Source organism: Macrobrachium nipponense, chromosome 3 (genome assembly GCF_015104395.2).
Source record: "Macrobrachium nipponense isolate FS-2020 chromosome 3, ASM1510439v2, whole genome shotgun sequence".
Classification (NCBI taxonomy): domain Eukaryota; kingdom Metazoa; phylum Arthropoda; class Malacostraca; order Decapoda; family Palaemonidae; genus Macrobrachium; species Macrobrachium nipponense.
In genome coordinates, this window is record NC_087202.1 from 34,218,927 (window position 1) to 34,238,366 (window position 19,440).

At 38.6% G+C, this 19,440-nt stretch overlaps 2 protein-coding genes across 3 annotated transcripts in view; one reads left to right on the forward strand and one right to left on the reverse strand.

Annotated features, from left to right (window-relative positions):
- LOC135221697 (protein argonaute-3-like) overlaps positions 1-11,686 on the forward strand; it is a 699,537-nt gene extending 687,851 nt beyond the window's left edge. For both annotated transcript variants that reach the window (XM_064259435.1, XM_064259437.1), the window contains 2 exons: positions 2,198-2,351; positions 11,484-11,686. In XM_064259435.1, coding sequence (XP_064115505.1) covers positions 2,198-2,324 — 127 coding nt within the window. In that variant the 3' untranslated portion in view covers positions 2,325-2,351; positions 11,484-11,686. The remainder of the gene's footprint in view (positions 1-2,197; positions 2,352-11,483) is intronic.
- A 2,225-nt stretch (positions 11,687-13,911) lies between these two features.
- Positions 13,912-19,440, reverse strand: part of LOC135221698 (uncharacterized) — a gene marked incomplete at its 5' end in the record, with an annotated part of 209,763 nt that continues 204,234 nt past the window's right edge. Inside the window, 1 exon segment of the mRNA XM_064259438.1 lies at positions 13,912-15,283. Coding sequence (XP_064115508.1) covers positions 15,262-15,283 — 22 coding nt within the window.

Sequence of the window (19,440 nt, forward strand, 5' to 3'; positions counted from 1 at the left end):
TAGAAGTATTGGCACCTTTCCTGCCCGGTTCTTTCCACATCAATGGTGCTTAATATTGTTTATCTACAGGATCAATCTATCCACCACCCCTGAACTTGTTATTACTACTACCAAGGATCAGTCCGTCCATTAAGGGTTAATTGGAGCCTTAACATCTTTACGATGGGCTGGAACAGGAGACAAAGATGATTGAGATAAGGGGCTAACACTCCTATGAACACTAACACGCTCGTGAGAGGGAGACACATGACTGTTTAAAGAAGACAGCGAAGCACTCTTCTCGTGTGCAACACTTCCATGATCTCAAGCACATACATGTAAGGGTGAGACGTAGCCGAATGGGGGACACACACACACACACACACACACACACGGCCATGAACCGAAGATGGGGAAACTTCTCGTTCACAACACTTCCATGACCACAAACACATACACTTGAGGGAGAGGTACACTGTGTATAGAAGATGGTGAAGCACTCCTCTCTCAATCCTTCCATGATACCGAACGCATACAAGTAAGGGAGAGACGGCCGTGTAGGAAAGTTGGCAATACAGACGATGACGCCACAAAGTCCTAAATTCTCCAGCATCTGACTCGATGGCGAGGAGGAGAAGGAGACGGTGAGCTTCCTCGTTCTATGACATCTCTTGCTAGAGGTGGAGGGGATGAATCATTCCTTCTACGAACGACTTCTTGCCAGAGAGGGCTGAAACTCCCTTGAAAAAAGCCTCTCAAACAGTCTGAAAAAAATGTCTGATGATTCTTCCTTTCTGACAACATCTAAATTCAGGTGTATTGGTTTTATATATCCTGCAATTTATTTATTTAACCACTTCTCCTTTCATTTGTCTCTTTCTCTCTGCAGGCTGATTCCCTGTGTTTTATAGTCTATTGATTGTCCTTAAGGGTTTTCAGCTGAAGATTTAAAAGAAGAGATAAATGATAGCCAGGACTGTTACTGTAATTGCTTGTCTTTCTGGACCCACTGCAGCAGCTAAAACTTCAGCCAAGATCATTACCAAGAATATGACTGCTCACTCTGCTGAGATCAACAGACCAGACATTAGAATAAAAGACACTCACTGGCGGGAACCCCTAATCACAACTGCTATGGTGCCTGGACTTGGAAGAATGGCAGAAGCAACAGATCACCATAGTCCAGAGCTTGAATGACTTGATAAGGTACTTTACTGTAGAAGTCCACACACTCAATCACTTGAGAAGATAAAGGGAACAGTATTACTCTTTGTTGCCGAGTCAAGAGACATATCTAGGTAACTGGAACCATCTCTTCACTTTCAGCAACAAAGAGAGTATCCTCTCCTTTGCTTTGGTAAAATGCAATGCTTTTCTTGCCAATGATCCAGATTGGAAAGTAAGTATCCAAGCTGTTCTATTCAGTTAGTTTAGATGATCAATAGAGAGTTATGTGGTACGGTGCTGTGGATACCAGTACTGCACAGTCTAACTTGTCCACCTAACAAGAATTCTTCCTTTTTCTGTTCTAGTCTTAGGCAGATACATTGTTGCATCTTATTAGTCTGCATGTCTGTTCTGTGATTACATTCTTCAGGATATGGTCACATATATCATCTAACTTTTGAGTTATGGGGACTCAGCTTTACAGATCTCTTAGTTTATTGTCCTTATTGGGTTTCAGTCTCACATGAGGGCACTTTTTATCAGAGCCATGTGTTTGTTGCTAATTCTGTAGGCTTTAATAATGTTGAATCCTGGGTTCCAATCTGGTATTCTAGTTGTTTTCTTCAGTAACCCAATAAATTTCATTTGGGCAAATGTAAATGTTGGCTTTGTTGTGAAACTACTTTTAAAAAAAATTAATTTTAACAGTAAAATAACATTACTTGCATAAAATGTGCTACCCTCCCAATTTAAGTGATTGCTCTCAGACAACCTTAACTTCACAAAAGGTGAGGTTCTGGCATGCTACAACCCATGATCTGTGGGGTACATGAAGTGCAGCTTTTCAACCAGTAGAAAATATTTTTATTTGGGATTGGAGGGTCTATAATTTATAAAGTTTTGTAGACTGGGCTAATAAAAATTGATTTATAATGAAATAAAAATAAATTTTTCTTGCTAATAAAAATTTATTTATAATGATATAAATTTTAAAAACATTTTTTCTTGTTCTTTAGGAATCATATTTGAAACTAATTTTGTTCCTTTCCAGGGGTAAAATACATCTTCATGATCTATGCCAAGAAGGAAATGAGAAGAAGCCATCAGAAAAAGAGCTTTTGGAGGCAGTGAAAATGGATATGAACAATGAGATAAATAAAACCATGTACTTCTTGTGAAACATTGGTCCCTTGAGTTTTTGAGTGGTAAGTATAAGGACCTAAAATTTATTTACCAGTGGTTGTATTGAGAATGGGGAGGTTGTTATGAAAGCTGAGTTGGTGCTTGTTGACTAGCAAAGCTGTGGCACTTGCAGTGAACATGACAAATTCTAAAAGACTAAAATATTACTACATTCCCAGAAAATGTCTAAGAAGATAAAATGAAAGGTACATAAAACATTAATGTCAATTCAAATGTTTTCAAATTATCTTCAATATAACAAAAGTAAAATATTAAAGAGCAAAAAGTAGCAGGGCCCTGTCTCCCTGAATGGGCAAGATCCCCTTGGGAGACAGACCAGCATGCTGATGATAAAAGCGATGATGAAGCAGAGGAAAAGGAACATCTGCAATTTGCATGTCCCAAGGAAGGTCAATCCAGGAAACAAGGAAGGCAGTCTACAAACATTGACATCCACGGAACTTCTGGGCTGAATAAATGTGAAACAAAGCTCAGGCTTTGATAAAAAAAAACCGGCTTGGGGGAAGGAGAGCAATATAAAAGATGACACAGATTCCGTGCTTTACTATCTTTGATTGTTTTTAACTGGTTTCCTGCTGTTGCTAGATTATCCTATTGTTAAGACCGAGGGTTTGTTAGCTATGAAAAATACAAATTGATTAAAAATTTGTCATTTTTAAATATCTATAATTGAGGCTACCACTCGAACAACCGTTTATCTGCACAAAACAGAAATCAGAGAAAAACGCGATTGAAGTTTCGCAATGTTTACATTATCATATTTCCGTTAATATTTATACTGTGACATCATTTTTTTTTTTTCAAAATGAAGCTAAAAGCATGGTCTTTACAATTATGTGTGTAAATATTATCTGTCTATCCAAACTGTACCTCAAACAACACCATAACTGCAAAAAACCGAAGTTTGTCAACATTGGAATGACGATATAAGCGATAATTATGAATGGTATGATGTCATTTTTTTTTTCTTCAACATTATATTAGCCTAGATCTTTGAAACTTGAATAATTAAAAACTAATTGAATTATATAATGATGGGAAGAAGAAATAAAAAATGATATTGTCATGATACAATAAAGTTTGTTCATACTTACCTGACAGATATATATATAGCTGTATTCTGTGAAGTCCGACAGAATTTCAAAACTCCCGGCACACGCAGTGGTCGGCCAGGTGGTTAGTACCCATTCCCGCCGCTGGGAGGCGGGTGTCAGGAACCATTCCCATCTTCTATTCAGATTTTTCTAAAGCCACTGTCCCCTGAGGGGAGGTGGGTGGGTACTTGATTATATATATCTGTCAGGTAAGTATGAACAAACTTTATTGTATCATGACAATATCATTTTGTTCATGACACTTACCTGCCATATCATTTTGTTCATGACACTTACCTGCCATATCATTTTGTTCATGACACTTACCTGCCAGATATATATATAGCTGAATCACACCTTTGGAGGTGGGAAGGGACAGAATAGAAGGATTTTGGAAACATTACATGCAGATGATTTACATCTTGGTTCCTTACCTGTTAGCATAGCTGACTTCGTGATTACTGTCACCTAAATCTGCTTCTGCTATACTAGAATTTCCAGCAAGGTAGTGACCTGTATAGCTGGATAGTTCTAGATGATCTGTCAACGGGAGCGTGACCACAATGTGACTAGACCATATGACCATACCATGAGGACTAAGAAGTAAAATATATCACCACCTGACCAACCTAGCCAAAGTTAAGGATATTTAACTAAGGCTTAAGGATTGAGAAGTCCACCACTGGCGGCCGACCCAACAACTATAATTAACAACTCTTCCTAACCATTTTCTATAGGATAGGATGAGTGGTACTTCTTGCCCCCAAGATTGTGTCTGCAGACACGTATGGCCCTAGCGAGCAGCAAATCTTATATGTCGTCTTCACATCCCACAGGTATTGTGAAGTGAACACAAAGTTGCTTCGCTAAAACGTGGCACTCAGGATGTTACTGAGTGCCATTCTCTATTGAAATGCTTCCGAGGCCGCGCCCTCACCTCGTGAACATTCAGTTTAAAAGATTTCAAATCTTTGTCCAAACATGACGAATGAGCCTCTTTGAAATAACTCCCTAACAATAACGCCAGGGTGTTCTTTGACATGGGCAAGTCTGGTCTTTACGGAACACCGCAGATTGTCCGAAGGACCTTGACTTTCTTAGTTTTATCTAGATAAAACTTGAGAGACCCGACAGGGCACAGGACTCTCTCTGGCTCTTGCCCAATAATTTATGCCATCCCCTTGACTTCCAAGCTCCTGGGCAAAGGGTTAGATGGGTTCTCGTTCTTAGGCAAGAACGGAAGGTTTAGATAACACACCGCATTATGTTCTCTAAAGCCAAAACGTCTGATGATGGCTTAAAACTTCCCTAACCCTCTTTGATTAGCCTTTCTGGTCACGTGCTTAAGTTCACAGAAAGGAGAGGATCGAAATGCTTCGACATCGGGAATTTCAGACTACATCCAAGTTCCATGCCGGAATCTTCGATCTAGACAGTTTCGAGACTTCCACAGACCTTAAAGATCGTGAAGGGCTTTGTTGTTTGACAGATCCAAATCTCTAAGCCCAAAGGCCGTCAACAACATATTCCCGTATTTTTTAAATAATCGGGATTGACAGCTTATCCCATTCTTCAGACGGAAAGGGAAAAAGGTAATGCAATTCACAGATCGAGGTGGAAGAACGCCATTTTTTCCTGCACTATTTCTAGAAACGGCCCACTCCGATTGGTATAATGCAAGATAGGCAGCACTCTTTTGCCTTGGCAATGACATTTACCATTAGTCTTGAAAAAACCTCTTGTTTCGGTCAACTTTTCGAAAGTCTGAAAACAGTCAGACTTAGAGCGGAGAGGTTTTGAGATACCTCTCGGAGTGACGCTGTTAGAGTAAACCGACTCTAGGAAGGACGTGACCTCTATGAATTCATCCTCTCGAAGGCCCACATAGGGCGATCAGTGTTCTTCTCGCTCCCTCTGACGCCAAGAATCATCTTATTACATCTCCCCAGAGTTTGAAATAGGGGAAAACAGACTAAATATCCATCCCCGTTCAATACCATAGGATGGCGTCTATTGCTACCGTTCTCAGATCGAGAATAAGGGAGCAGAGTATAGGAAGCCTGTTCGTCCTAAACATTGCGAAGAGATGTATCAAAGGACGTCCCTAAAGTCTCAACAACTCTCTATATACATCCAATCGAAGATTCCACTCGGATGCTAGTATCTGTTGCCGTCGATCGAGGAGATTCGTACGGACGTTGTTCAATCCTGTAACGAACCTCTTGAGAATCGTTACATTCATGTCTATTGTCATAACAGGCTCTCTTTCATTAACTTGAACAGGGATCGAGAGAGAGTTTCTCGATACTTCTTGAGACACTAGAGAGATGTGGTATTGTCCGAGTTGATCTGTTCCTTCGGGACAAAGTAGGGATAGGGACGACCGAATTGCTTACAATTCTTTCAGATTATGTGCCAGGACATCTGACACTCTCTCCAGATGTCTGGTACTTTTTCGCTATCACCTGAGGTGATACTTTAAGCATTGCGAGATGTTCAGACTCGTTTCTAGATCTTTGATATTATTTCATTTTTCCGGTAGGAAAAAAACTGTACAGGTCTGAATTGTAGTCTATTCAGGGAAACAAACTTCTTCAGGGAGGAAATGGTCCCCAGCAGACTCATTCCCTCCCCTACCGAGCATGCTTCCTTCCCTAATAAGGCTGCGCTCTGCCTAAGCAGGAGAGCATTATTATAGTGCTATACCGCGGTAGACTCTTATAGAATCCTGTTAGTGTGCGGTAAAGAGCACCGAAAGGTTTAAGAGATATCTCTGTTGAAAATTGTTTCGCAAACGAAGGCAATGTTTAATAAATGCATGTTATAATTCCCCTCAATCCTAGGCTAAAGTCCACGATTGTAGGGCACAGATACGGTTAGTCAGTCAATCCCGCGGGAGAGACGTAACCTACCGAGCATAACAGCGAGCTACCTGCTACTGATTTGGTGTACCGCTACAGCAGCTTACATTCACGTTCACCTTCTTACTCTTATAGAATCCTGTTAGTGTGCGGTAAAGAGCACCGAAAGGTTTAAGAGATATCTCTGTTGAAAATTGTTTCGCAAACGAAGGCAATGTTTAATAAATGCATGTTATAATTCCCCTCAATCCTAGGCTAAAGTCCACGATTGTAGGGCACAGATACGGTTAGTCAGTCAATCCCGCGGGAGAGACGTAACCTACCGAGCATAACAGCGAGCTACCTGCTACTGATTTGGTGTACCGCTACAGCAGCTTACATTCACGTTCACCTTCTTGCACTACTATGTCTGAGTTGCCAGCTACTCTATTCTACAAAAGAATAGGTTTGTTATTATTTGAGCCGAAAAAAACTCTTAAGATTCATATTTAAGCGAAACAGAATTCGCTAAATACAGAAGCTGAGTTTGTGTTGTCGTAACACTTCTCTTAAATATCCAAATGTTAAATCGGAAACTCCTGGAAGGTCGCAGGGAGTACCGATTAAAAATACTGCGTCATCCCCAGTGACAGCAGCATTCATTCCTCGTCTCGCACTATTTTGCCTGAGTTACCAGCTACTCCATTATTATCGAGCAGAAGGAAACTCTCAAGTAGGGATATTTAAGCGAAATAGAATTCGCTAAATGCAGAAGCTGAGTTGGTGTTGTCGTAACAATACCTTTTAGCGTTGTCCTTACACTGGAAGCTCCTGGAAGGGAGGACCAATTAAATACAACTAGAATAACAGTCCTTTCGGTTGCCATCTGTAGAAGCAACTACGATATGCGTACATGACTTGAACCATACAGTAGTAATATAACGCAAAGATAAAATACATAAGTATTGTAGTCACTTGGACAGCTAATTCTCTACTACATTCTTTCCTCGACAAGGAAGAGAGAGAATGAAAAACGACTGTTTTCGTTCTCTCCGTCAAGAGAATGAATTAATATCATTCGAAGGAGATCCTCCAGTGAGAACCGAGGACCGAAAAGGACAGATCAAGCTTCTTATGCTATTGGAATTAAGACTTCATGGACGTCGTCTACAAGTCTTTTTTTCTTGACGAGCCTGTGACTAATGAATGAAAGCTCTTCCGAATCTTGTCAATGAGAGCTTATCCACTTACGCGATAAAATGTTATTAAGATCTTTATCAATGAGAACTAACCCATTTACAAGACAAAGAGTTTCTTTTTGTCAATGAGGGGTCCTCCACTTACTTGACAAAACATTTATTGACAAACAATTAATATCTTACTAATGGGGGAAACCCACATACATGACAGAAAATAATCCAGGATGTGAAGGACGACGAGCACCCTTAAAATTTTCTTGACGCATAGGACGCCTAGCGCTCTCAAAAGCGTCCTCATTTGCGTCCTGTATAGCGTCCTGATGTAAAGGACGCCGAGCGTTCTTAAAATGTTCTTTACGTGTAGGATGCCTAGCGTCCTCAAAAACGTCCTCACTTGCGTCCTGAAGTGATGGACGTTGTGTCAACGCGTCTTTAAATCGATCCTGAGTTATAGGACGCCTAGCGTCCTCATCTGCATCCTGACGTGATGGACGTCGTGTCAAAACTTCTTTACATCGATCTTGATTTTTAGGACGCCTAGCGTCCTCATCTACACCCTCATATATTATAATGTCATAACTTTTAAGTCGTTCATCATCTTTACAAACTGTCCAGAGAAGCGTCCTCACGAGCGTACTGAAAGCGTCCTGACTAGCAAGGCGTTTCTTGTGTTGAATACTCTCCTGTTCTTGAAAAACCATGAATATCTTCCTCCGACCCGACGTCGGAGCGAGCCTTCTGAACGTTCTTCTATTCTTGGTAAAGACGACGGCCGCCTGTGTGACATCCAGTGTCTTTGTCTCTTTCACCGATACATCTAGAGACTCTATCAAAAGGAGTGCTTGCGCGTTCTTGAATGAGTCGACGAGGTCTAGAAGGCGACGAATCAGGAAAGGACGAAGAACGAAGGGAAGAAGAAGGAGAACGCCTAGATTTCTTGACAGGTAGCCATAGATCTTTCTTACGACGACGTGATCTTGCTTCTTTCTTTGCGAAAAACGCATCTAACTGTTGTTGAATCGCTACTATTTTCTTTTTGGATGGCGAAGATCCATGTGAAGGAATGATCCATTGAGAAGAAGATGGGCGAGGGGACGCCTTCTTTCTTCTCTGCGGACTCGAATCAGGATGCTCAGAAAGCGTCCTGAATCTCTTCTGCGGGATACTGTCTTCAAAGTCTTCCGGGAAGAACGAAGCGTAAATCGAGGCGGAGGACGCTCTCGATCTCCCGATGAAGCGTCCTCTACTGTAAGACCTCTCTTAAGAGGGCGAGAAAGACGATGGCCGCCTGTGCGACATCCCACATCCTCCTTACCGCTCTCGATTGGAGAGGTCTTCTGAGCTTGCGCACGATCTTTGGCAGCCTGGGATGCGTCCTCAGGTTCTGCCGAAGGGACGCCAGACCGGTGTTTACTTCCCGTAACCCTCCTTCGGCTTTCGACATGTCCATTCCCTATGTCCTGGGAGTCCAACAGAGGTCTAAACCTAGAGGCATTATAGGAACGTCATGCACAGCGTCCTGGAGAACTTGCTCCTGACGAGTGTCCATATAGGACTTTTGTCGAAGGCATTGAACCATGGGGCGCTTACTCATCTGAAGAGCGTCCTGCTCCTTATTCCTTAGTGTCTTGACACGTAGGACGCTTAGCGTCCTCAAAAGCATCCTCATCCGCCTCCTGGAGAGCGTCCAGATGTCTACGACATCGAACGTCTTCCAAAAAGCGTCCTGGCGAGCGTCCTGGCCAGCGTCGCGTTGGAAAGTCTTTAAAATGTTAAGGCTGCGATCACAATCGCATGACAATAGAGATAGAGGACGTGAAGCGTCCTCCTCTATAAGCTTCTGTTTAAAGGGCGCGAGTCCTTCCGAGAGCTTCAACCCGTGTGCGGGGAGGATGCCTCGGAGGACGAGAAGCTTAAATCGAGGCGGAGGACGCTCTCGATCTCCTGATAAAGCGTCCTCTTCCGTAGGACCTCTCCTAAGAGGGCGAGAAAGACGATGGCCGCCTGTGCGACATCTCACGTCCTCCTTACCGCTCTCGATTGGAGAGGCCTTCCGAGAGTCCCACCCACGTTGAGGTGAGGACGTCTCGGAGGAAGAGAAGCCATTCTTCATGATTCGTGCACGTGCACAATCTTTTGCAGCCTGGGAAACGTCCTCAGGACCTGCCGAAGGGACGCCAGATCGGTGGGGGAGTCTCCGTAACCCTCCTTCGGTTTTCGACTTGCCCACTCCCTGGTCCTGGGAGTCCGACAGAGGTCTCGACCTAGAGGCGTTATAGAGCCGACCTGACGCCCCCTCCACAACACTAGGGGCACTAATCAACATCACTACACTCACAACACTGATTGGAGAGAGAGCACTTTAGATTCCAATTACTGATGTAATCCACCATAACAGAAAGAACATTACCTCTCACAGACACTTCTCTCTAGGCCCATAGGCCATACCGGAAGGTTAGGCAAAATAAAGTTTGCAGGAGGTTCAGTAGGCATATTACCCTGACTTCTGTTTACTGATCTTGGAGGAAAAACCTCCTAATTCTATTACGCTCTAATTTGCGTACATACGAATCATACATCTTCCTTCGGAATCAGTCAAATATCGCACTAATTACATTGATGCTTTAACAAGAATTACGTACACGTCGTGCATATTAAATGAGAATCTATCGAAAGTTTCGTTATTCTCACCTAACCCCTTTGCAGACAACAAAGTCTGAAACTAGCCTAACTAGATTCAGACGTCTTATGTTAAGAAAATTAAATCAATTTATGATAGCGTATGCCTAGCCGCAAATCCCAGTTAATAAACCAAAAAGAAAACAACCAAGATACTTAAGCGGCAATGAAGTTCCAAAATCCTAGGCGGAGGTAATGAAAACAGGTGTTTCCATTACCTGCGACAGAAAAAAATCTGAATAGAAGATGGGAATGGTTCCTGACACCCGCCTCCCAGCGGCGGGAATGGGTACTAACCACCTGGCCGACCACTGCGTGTGCCGGGAGTTTTGAAATTCTGTCGGACTTCAGAGAATACAGCTATATATATATCTGGCAGGTAAGTGTCATGAACAAAAAGAAAATTAGAAAACTTTATTGTATAAGAATGGTGTTCTGTAAAATTATTTAGTTATGTAGTTCTCCTTATGACACGTCTTTGGTCATCATTCATTGTAGGCCTACGTGGTGCAATCACATAACTGCATACCTAAAAAAAAATGTGTTAAAGCATACTGTACTTCTAAAAGCATGGTAGGATGCAAGATTAGCACCATTTTTTTTATTACACTTAATTATGCATTTAAAAAAAAAAAAAAAAAAAAATGAGTATGACTAACTTTTTTTCTCGATTTAACACATCTGACTATCCAATAATGGGTACAGTAATGATAGGCTAATAGATTTTTAAAATCCAGTAAGGTATACCTGTTTGGAAGGTATTTTGACTGGTTTTTTACCATAAAAAAACCGAGGAGTAATTACGTGTGCACTCACATTATTCTTTTCACACTGAGTACTACATTCTACTGCGTTGTCTTCCATTTCATTCAATTCCTCATGCTTTCTACCCATAGTTGATGGTCACAATAACTGTTATTTTTGTCAGAAACAATGCTTAATGAAAATTATAAGGTAAACCATGGAGCGAGAACTTGACAGCCAAATATGACGTCATACCAAATCAAAGAACCTGATCGGTGGACGCATGCAAATAACGTTTTGTTCGACAGAACATTATCTGGGCTCCTTTTCTCTCGAATAATCACTTACCTGCAATTTTGCAGATATACTGTTGTTCAATTCATTTTCATCCCAGGCTCTTTCACTTGAATAACAACTCACTAATATTGCGCATTCATCATTTTAGTTACTCTCACTCTCCTTAGATTATGAATGTGAAAAACATATTTTTTTTTTTACAATTTCTAAACACTAGTATATATAGAAGAAGAGTTGCTGCATTTGAAAGTATGTATAACTCAAAATCCAAAAATTTGCAGATAGACGGTTGTTCGAGTGGCGGCCTCAATTCATGTCTGAAGTATGGACTCGAGGAGTTTTGTCAGTCACACATTAAAGAGTTGCTTTGTTGTACGTATTGTTGAGTGCTGGAAGTTGTATTTAACCTTTGTCCTTGTAAGATAAGTTTGATTTTTTATTAGAGTGAATATATAATTTTTAAAATAAATCAGATTGTTGGTTACTGGATGTTTATTTTTACATAATATGACAAGACCTTTACCTAAGAATAATTTTGTGTAAAACAAGAACTGTATTCACTTGCAATGCAATACTCCCATATGTTTCATGCTAAACATTTTGTTTGTTCTTACAAAGATACAAACATAACCTCTCATCTATGGAGAGTCGTAGTGTATTGCTGCAGCGGCTGTGATTAGGTAACAAGGAGGGTAATGTGGTTGAGATGATGGAGGGGGTGGTGGTTACCCACACCAACCATTGTTTTTAGAACCACAAGATTTTAGACATTGTCATGTTTTTCTTTCTCAAGACTAGTGTTAATTGAGAATGTTTTTTCTTTCTCAAGACTAGTGTTAATTGAGAATGTTTTTTTTCTTTCTGACTATGTAATTGGAATGTTTTTTTTTCTTTCAAGACTAGTGTTAATTGAGAATGTTTTTTCTTTCTCAAGACTAGTGTTAATTGAGAATGTTTTTTCTTTCTCAAGACTAGTGTTAATTGAGAATGTTTTTTCTTTCTCAAGACTAGTGTTAATTGAGAATGTTTTTTTCTTTTCCGACTCGAATTTGTCATTTTGAGAATGTCTTTTTTCTTTTCTCAAGACTAGTGTTAATTGAGAATGTTTTTTCTTTCTCAAGACTAGTGTTAATTGAGAATGTTTTTTCTTTCTCAAGACTAGTGTTAATTGAGAATGTTTTTTTCTTTCTCAAATGTTTTTTGTTTTTTTTCTTGGAGAATTGGGTTTTTTCTCTTTTTCTCCAAGACTAGGGTTGTTAATTGAGAATGTTTTTCCTTTCTCAAGACTAGTGTTAATTGAGAATGTTTTTTCTTTCTCAAGACTAGTGTTAATTGAGAATGTTTTTTCTTTCTCAAGACTAGTGTTAATTGAGAATGTTTTTTCTTTCTCAAGACTAGTGTTAATTGAGAATGTTTTTTCTTTCTAAGACAGTGTTAATTGAAATGTTTTTTTTTTCTTCTAAGTCAAGACTTAGTGTTATTGAGATGTTTTTTTCTTTTCTCAAGACTAGTGTTAATTGAAGAATGTTTTTTTTTTCAATTTTTTCTGTTCCACCAAGACTAGTGTTAATTGAGAATGTTTTTTCTTTCTCAAGACTAGTGTTAATTGAGAATGTTTTTTCTTTCTCAAGACTAGTGTTAATTGAGATGTGTGGAGCACAAGCAGTGGTTCATTCAAAAATTCTGGTTAGTGAATCAAACAATTCACTACTTAACCAAAGATGTATTTAGTGTTGGATTTATTGACAGTATGTACAGTCAGAATAATTAACTCTGAATTCCAACAAACAATACCTTCCTAAACAAACCTGCCTAATTATTAACTAATCTACTCAAGAATAAGCAATCATTTTACTACTACAGGTACACAATCCTTTATCAAAAATTCTTGGGGCGAGACGTGTTTCAGATTTTGGAACTGTGGGGTCAGGAGCATAATCAGACATCACTACTGCAGCAAAAATTATATTTTCATAATAAGATTAATTTTCATATATACGTACTTAACAAGTAATTACTTAGCTTTAGCTTTCACTTGCATGGATACAAAATTAAAAAATTGCAGTAGCATAGTGTAAGTGACAAGCTTCACCTACTACACAGGTACGTGGATACTAATGGCTATTGCCGGTGGTGTCATTTTGCTTGAGCCCTCATGTCCATAAGGCGCTGATTCTATAATCACTCGCTGGGTATATATGTTTGTTTGTATGGTGTTTTTATGTTGCAAGGAACCAGTGGTTATTCAGCAACAGGACTAACGGCTTTATGTGACTTCCGAACCACATCAAGAGTGAACTTCTATCACCAGAAATACACGTCTGACCCCTCAATAGAATGCCTGAGAATTCAACTCGCGGCCACTGAGGTGGCAGGCCAAGACCAAACCGACTACACCACTGAGGTGCTTTTCAGAGTATATACGAAACTTAATTGTGTATAAAAATATCAAATTTATAAGTTACTTACTTAGCTGAATCCTGAATCCTACATTGATAGGGGGTCGGAATGAATGGAATAGAGGCAGTCCCTGGCTTACAACATTCTGATATGACACTTTTCAAATATATTCAATATAAATTATTTCCTGGTTTACGCCGCATGTTCTGTGCTTACAATGCCGATCCAATGGAAGAAATAAAACTCCAAAATTGCAAACAATCAATATTTGAAAATTATTTATGAAAAATGCAATAAAAATGCAGTTTACATAGTTTTTAATAAACCCAAAGCATTAATACTAAGGTTTCCTTAGGATTTTCGATGATGTTTCAGTTTACAATGATTTTCGGCTTGCGACACGGAAACCCCGTTGTATTCTACTTCAAAACATTAAGGTGTGATAATGATTCTGAAATAGAAAAGATGGCTACCATTGAAACAATGCTTGTCATTTCCTTACCTGGTAAGGGAGCTACTACAAGTGAATGCTGCCTAGGTTGAAGCTCATCTTACCTTGTAGTGGCCTCTACATCAGTGGGAGTCTTGCAACAGAGGATAGGCCTGATAGCTGGTAAGACATACAGAAAAAAGTGCCTCTCCCTGGGCACAGTACCAATAAATAAAAAAAACCAGACAATGCTGTCACCTACACAGACAAAAAAAAAACACTACATACTCACTCATCCATTAAGACTGGAGGGCACTCCAGGTACAAGAATCCCTCCTATGCTTCTTACCCCCCAATACCATGCCAGCCACTGATAATGGCCCAAGGGCACTGCAATTTTCAAACATTGTTTCAACTTCTTTTAAGTAGTGAGACGCAAAGATTGATTTGCACCTCCAAATGGTTGACTGAAGAATGGACTAAAGGGGTAAATTATGCTTGAGGCAAAAGAGGTAGTGACTGCTCGGACTTTGTGAGTTTTCACTTTGATCACAGGTAGTCTTCCTGAATCTGGGAATGGGCCTCGAAGATCAGGTATCTTAGGAAGAACGACAATGCGTTCTTTGAAAGAGGGTGAGAAGGATTCTAGACAGAGCATCAGAGGTTGCTAGAAGGTCCTCTGATCTGCTCGGTCCTTCGTAGAAAATATCATAAGACTCTGACTAGGCAAAGAACTCTTTCCATTAAACTCAATTCTCAAGTTTTTTGTTTGTATGGTGTTTCCACGTTGCATGGAACCAGTAGTTATTCAGCAATGGGACCAACAGCTTTACATGACTTCCGAACCATGTCGAGGGTGAACTTCTATCACCAGAAATACACATCTCTCACCCTCTCAATGGAATGCCTAAGAATCAAACTGGCGGCAACTGAGGTGGCACGCCAACACCATACCAACCACGCCACTGAGAAGCTTTCAGTATTTAAGGAATGAGGCCAGGGGTTGGCTGGATCCTTGTTCTTGGCTAGGAAACCTAGGGTGGAAGAGCACACTGCATCCTCTTGGGAGAGGCCTATCCTTTTGTCAATAGCTTGTTCACTTACACACTTGGCAGTCGCCAAAGCTACAAGGAAGTGTCTTCCAAGTGAGGTTTGGATGGAAGCAGAACATTAGCATGACATCTAGGTTCCAAGAACGTGGTGTTGAGAAAGTATTACATTTTCTTATTTTACTTGCAGTTGATGCCTGACCTGACAGAAAGAAAGAAACCAAAGAAAGACCAATTATGTACTGTAGAGAGCTGATAAAGTGATAAAGCAATGAAGTGTTAAGGAACATAAACATCTAAAAGCTGCTAGAGTGGAGAGAACAAAAACACTTATTAAGTGCCAATCTTTGATAGTATTAAGAGGGGAGGATAGATTGAAAAAATTAGATTAGGATTCTTTAATTGGGTTAAGGTTCTCCTGATAGTTAGGGAGGAAATACTAGATTTAAGGTTAAGAAATAGGTTTAGGTGCTTAAGGGGTTGTGGTAATATTAAGTAGGCTAAACTGGGTCAAGAGGATAAGTTTTGAAGAATTATAGTGATAAGAAAAATGAAAGTTCCAGTTCTGTAGCACTAAAGAAATAAGGTAGGTTAAGGAAAAGTTGTCTCACTGAATAACCTCCAAATCTTTTCCCATCATCCAGCCCCCCCATTATGTAAATATCAAAAACCCCTACATAATAATTTGGTGCCCAATGTGAGGCCTTTGACAGTAAAACTAAAAATCTAAGCAAACCAGCAATTAGTCTACTGATGAATGCAGGATTATGATAAATTAACACCCTAACATCAGAACTGACAGCGTAAGTCCTGGCTACATTTCAATTAATGTTGCCTATTTTGAACCGCTTATGTAGGCCAACATCAATTTAAAAGAAAAAAACCAGATGCTTGTATATCTAGGCTGTGCGTGATGAAAAAAAATGCAGACAAAATTATCCAAGATCTTCATAATGAAATATAACTTAATATATCTTCTATCGGAGGCATCAACTGCATACTTCACAACTCCAGGAACTCAAATCAGCGGTGACATCATACATGCATAGAGCTCAACATTACTGAACGGAGTCAAATCCGTACTGGCAATCATATGGACTGTTAATTAGTCTGATGTCAGGCTTTTACTATAGAAAACTAACTAGTGGTTTTGGTGTTGGTAACTGAACTCAAGACTACTGCAGACTACTTTAGTTTTTAACTAACAATAATTATCATTAACAATACATATTGGTGTCTAGGCCAAAAAACATGAGATTGCATTCAGTAAAAGTGTATGTTTACTGTTTTCTACTATTTTATTATTTACTACAAAAGTTACACACATTTATTATAAAATTATGGATACTGAAGGCACTTTAAAAAACATACAGCAATATCCTTTGTGATATAGCATCCATAAATTTACAAGTTTTATATGCTACTATAATGTGTATTTTTATAACTATTGTGAACTCTCTTTAACCCTTAAACGCCGAGCCACTATTTGTATGCCTGAGGCGTTCGGGGGTTAGCACCAAAGCGAAAAAAAAGTTTTTTAAAAAAATCACAGCACGATTAGTTTTTAAGATTAAGAGTTAATTTTTGGCTCCTTTTTTTGTCATTGCCTGAACTTTACTATGCAACCATCAGAAATGAAAAAATATCATTATCATATGTAAATATTGGAATATATGACTGCGCAAAAAAAAAATTTCATATATATAATTGTATACAAATCGCCCTGTGAGCAAACTGTTAAAGCTAATGAGTTAATTTTTTGTTGTTGTATTGTATATTAAATTGCAATGATTTTGGTATATAACATATTGTAAAACGATCAAAGCAACACAGAAAATATTATCACAAAATGATGCATGAATTCGTAAACGCGGACGTAAAAAAGTTTTTAAAAAAATTCACCATAAATCAAAATATTGTGCTAGAGACTTCCTGTTTGTTGCAAAATGAAGGTAATTGATTGAATATTACTAGACTGTAAGTGTTTTAGCTTACAATTGCAGTTTTCGACCATTTTGGTTGAGTTAAAGTTGACCGAAGGTCGAATTTTTTCTATTTATCATGATTTATACGAAAATATTCAAAACTGATAAAAGCTACAACCATAAATCGAAATATTGTGCTAGAGTTTTCCAATTTGTTGCAAAATGAAGTTAAATGATTGAATATTACCAGAATGTAAGAGTTTTAGCTTACAATTGCGTTTTTCGACCATTTCGGTAGAGTCAAAGTTGTCCAAAGGTTGAAGTTTTGGCACTTTCGTGATTTATATGAAAATATTTCAAAACTGATAAAAGCTACATCTATGGGTTGTTTTTAGTTGTATTCTACATAAAACTGCGCACATTTCATATATGAAACTTTATGTAACGGCTAATATAAAACGGTGCAAACATTACGACAAACTGACGAAAGAATTTCTCAAGATTTTCAGCAGTTACCGTGCGGACATAACGAAAATTTTTTTTTTTTAAAATTCACTATAAATCTAAATATTGTGCCAGAGACTTCCAATTTGTTGCAAAATAAAAGTAAATGATTGAATATTACTAGAATGTAAGAGTTCTAGCTTACAATTGTGTGTTTATACCATTTTGGTCGAGTCAAAGTTGATCGTAGGTTAAAATTTTGGCACTTATCGTGATTAATATGAAAGATTTCAAAACTGATAAAAGCTACAACCATGGGTTGTTTTTCATTATATTCTACATGAAATTGCGCACATTTTCATATATAAAACTCTATGTAAAGGCTAATATAAAACGGTGCAAAAATTACGACAATGTGACGAAAGAATTTCTGAGATGTGTCGCTGATGCTTTTTAGTGCAAGAAGAAAGAAATTCACGCATGCGCGCCTGGGTAACGCTTGTAAACAAAACAGCAGCTTGATCCGTGAACTTCCAGCATTCCTCATCCCTTAAGGCGCGTGATTCAAATTTTTTTGCAAACTAGGCCTATAACTATTTTTCCGCGAATATTTAAAAAAACTTTTTGTAGTCAACGTATCTTACGTCAATTAAGCACCCGACAGACAATTTTAGTCGACGTATAATATGTCCAGTCAGCGTTTAAGGGTTAACAGCCTTAATTTTTAATTAGTGCATAATTTTTGGCACATCCAATACTGTTTACATTTTGCTACTCCTTGCAATCACTGTCAATGATTTTTATTTGAAAACTTTTTAATTTTGTGAGTTTCCGGAACAAACACAAATAATAGTCTAGGAAATCAAAAACCATGAATTTTCAGGGACAGCTGTATTATAAAAATTCTTATACTAATATTAAGATAAAGGGAGTGCACTTGATAAATACAGTATACATGCTAAATTAAAGAGGATGAAATTTGTATTTAATGTTGTTTCCTCTTTCAATAAACATTACTGGCTCTTTGACTATGCCTTTTATCAATATGTATCTTCAAATTACTCCACAAATATCATCAGTTATTATTTCTAATATCATTTTCATTTACCAGTTCAACTATGCAACAGTCAAATTTCTGACTTACAATGGCTTGGTCCTAAAACAAATTTTTCATCGTCATCACAAAGTATAATTTACTGACAGAACTTAATCTTGGTACTAGATTCTCAGGGCTCATCCAAAGGTTCTTTTCTTAAATGAAATATGAAATTGAAGAGAGTACAATTAATGAAATTAGACACCTAAATGAGAAAAGCATGTAAGGGATAAAATAAAAAGTCAGAGCCAGAAAGCAATGCAGCTGGGGTCCTGGGGATACTACAAAAGAATCTTTAGTACCATCTACACTGTGCAGCATGTGATACATTGTAAGTGATTCTCCCTTATGAAGATTCACTTTTTTTGAAGGAGTGAAAACTACAACATAAAAAAAAAACTGAAGTTGAACAATATGTGGTATAAGAATAAAGGAACTGGATAAAAAAGATACAAGGATAATGAAGTTGTAGGCTAATCAATCCTGAAATTAGCAATAAACAATTCCAAGAAAATGTTAATCTAGAGAAGGGTTCTGCACTGGTATGTGGCAAACCCCTGCATGTCCTGACTCACTGACCAGACCTGGACATGTGTTGCATTGTCATAAAAAAATTACAAGGTACACTGGCAAAGTCACATGCCTCGGTAGAAAATACAACCGTTCAAATCCACAAAATGGAACTACATATAATTTGAAAACACTATATACCACTATATACTGCTATAGGGGATAAGAGAATGATTACAATGTACAAGGAAGGACCAAGTGTTGTGGTCTACTATATGCAAATGACTAAAAAAAAAATCTAACATATGAACAATACTGAAATATGACCTGTACCATTATTTCGTGACAATGAGGCCAATTGTTTCAGTGAAAACTTATGAAATA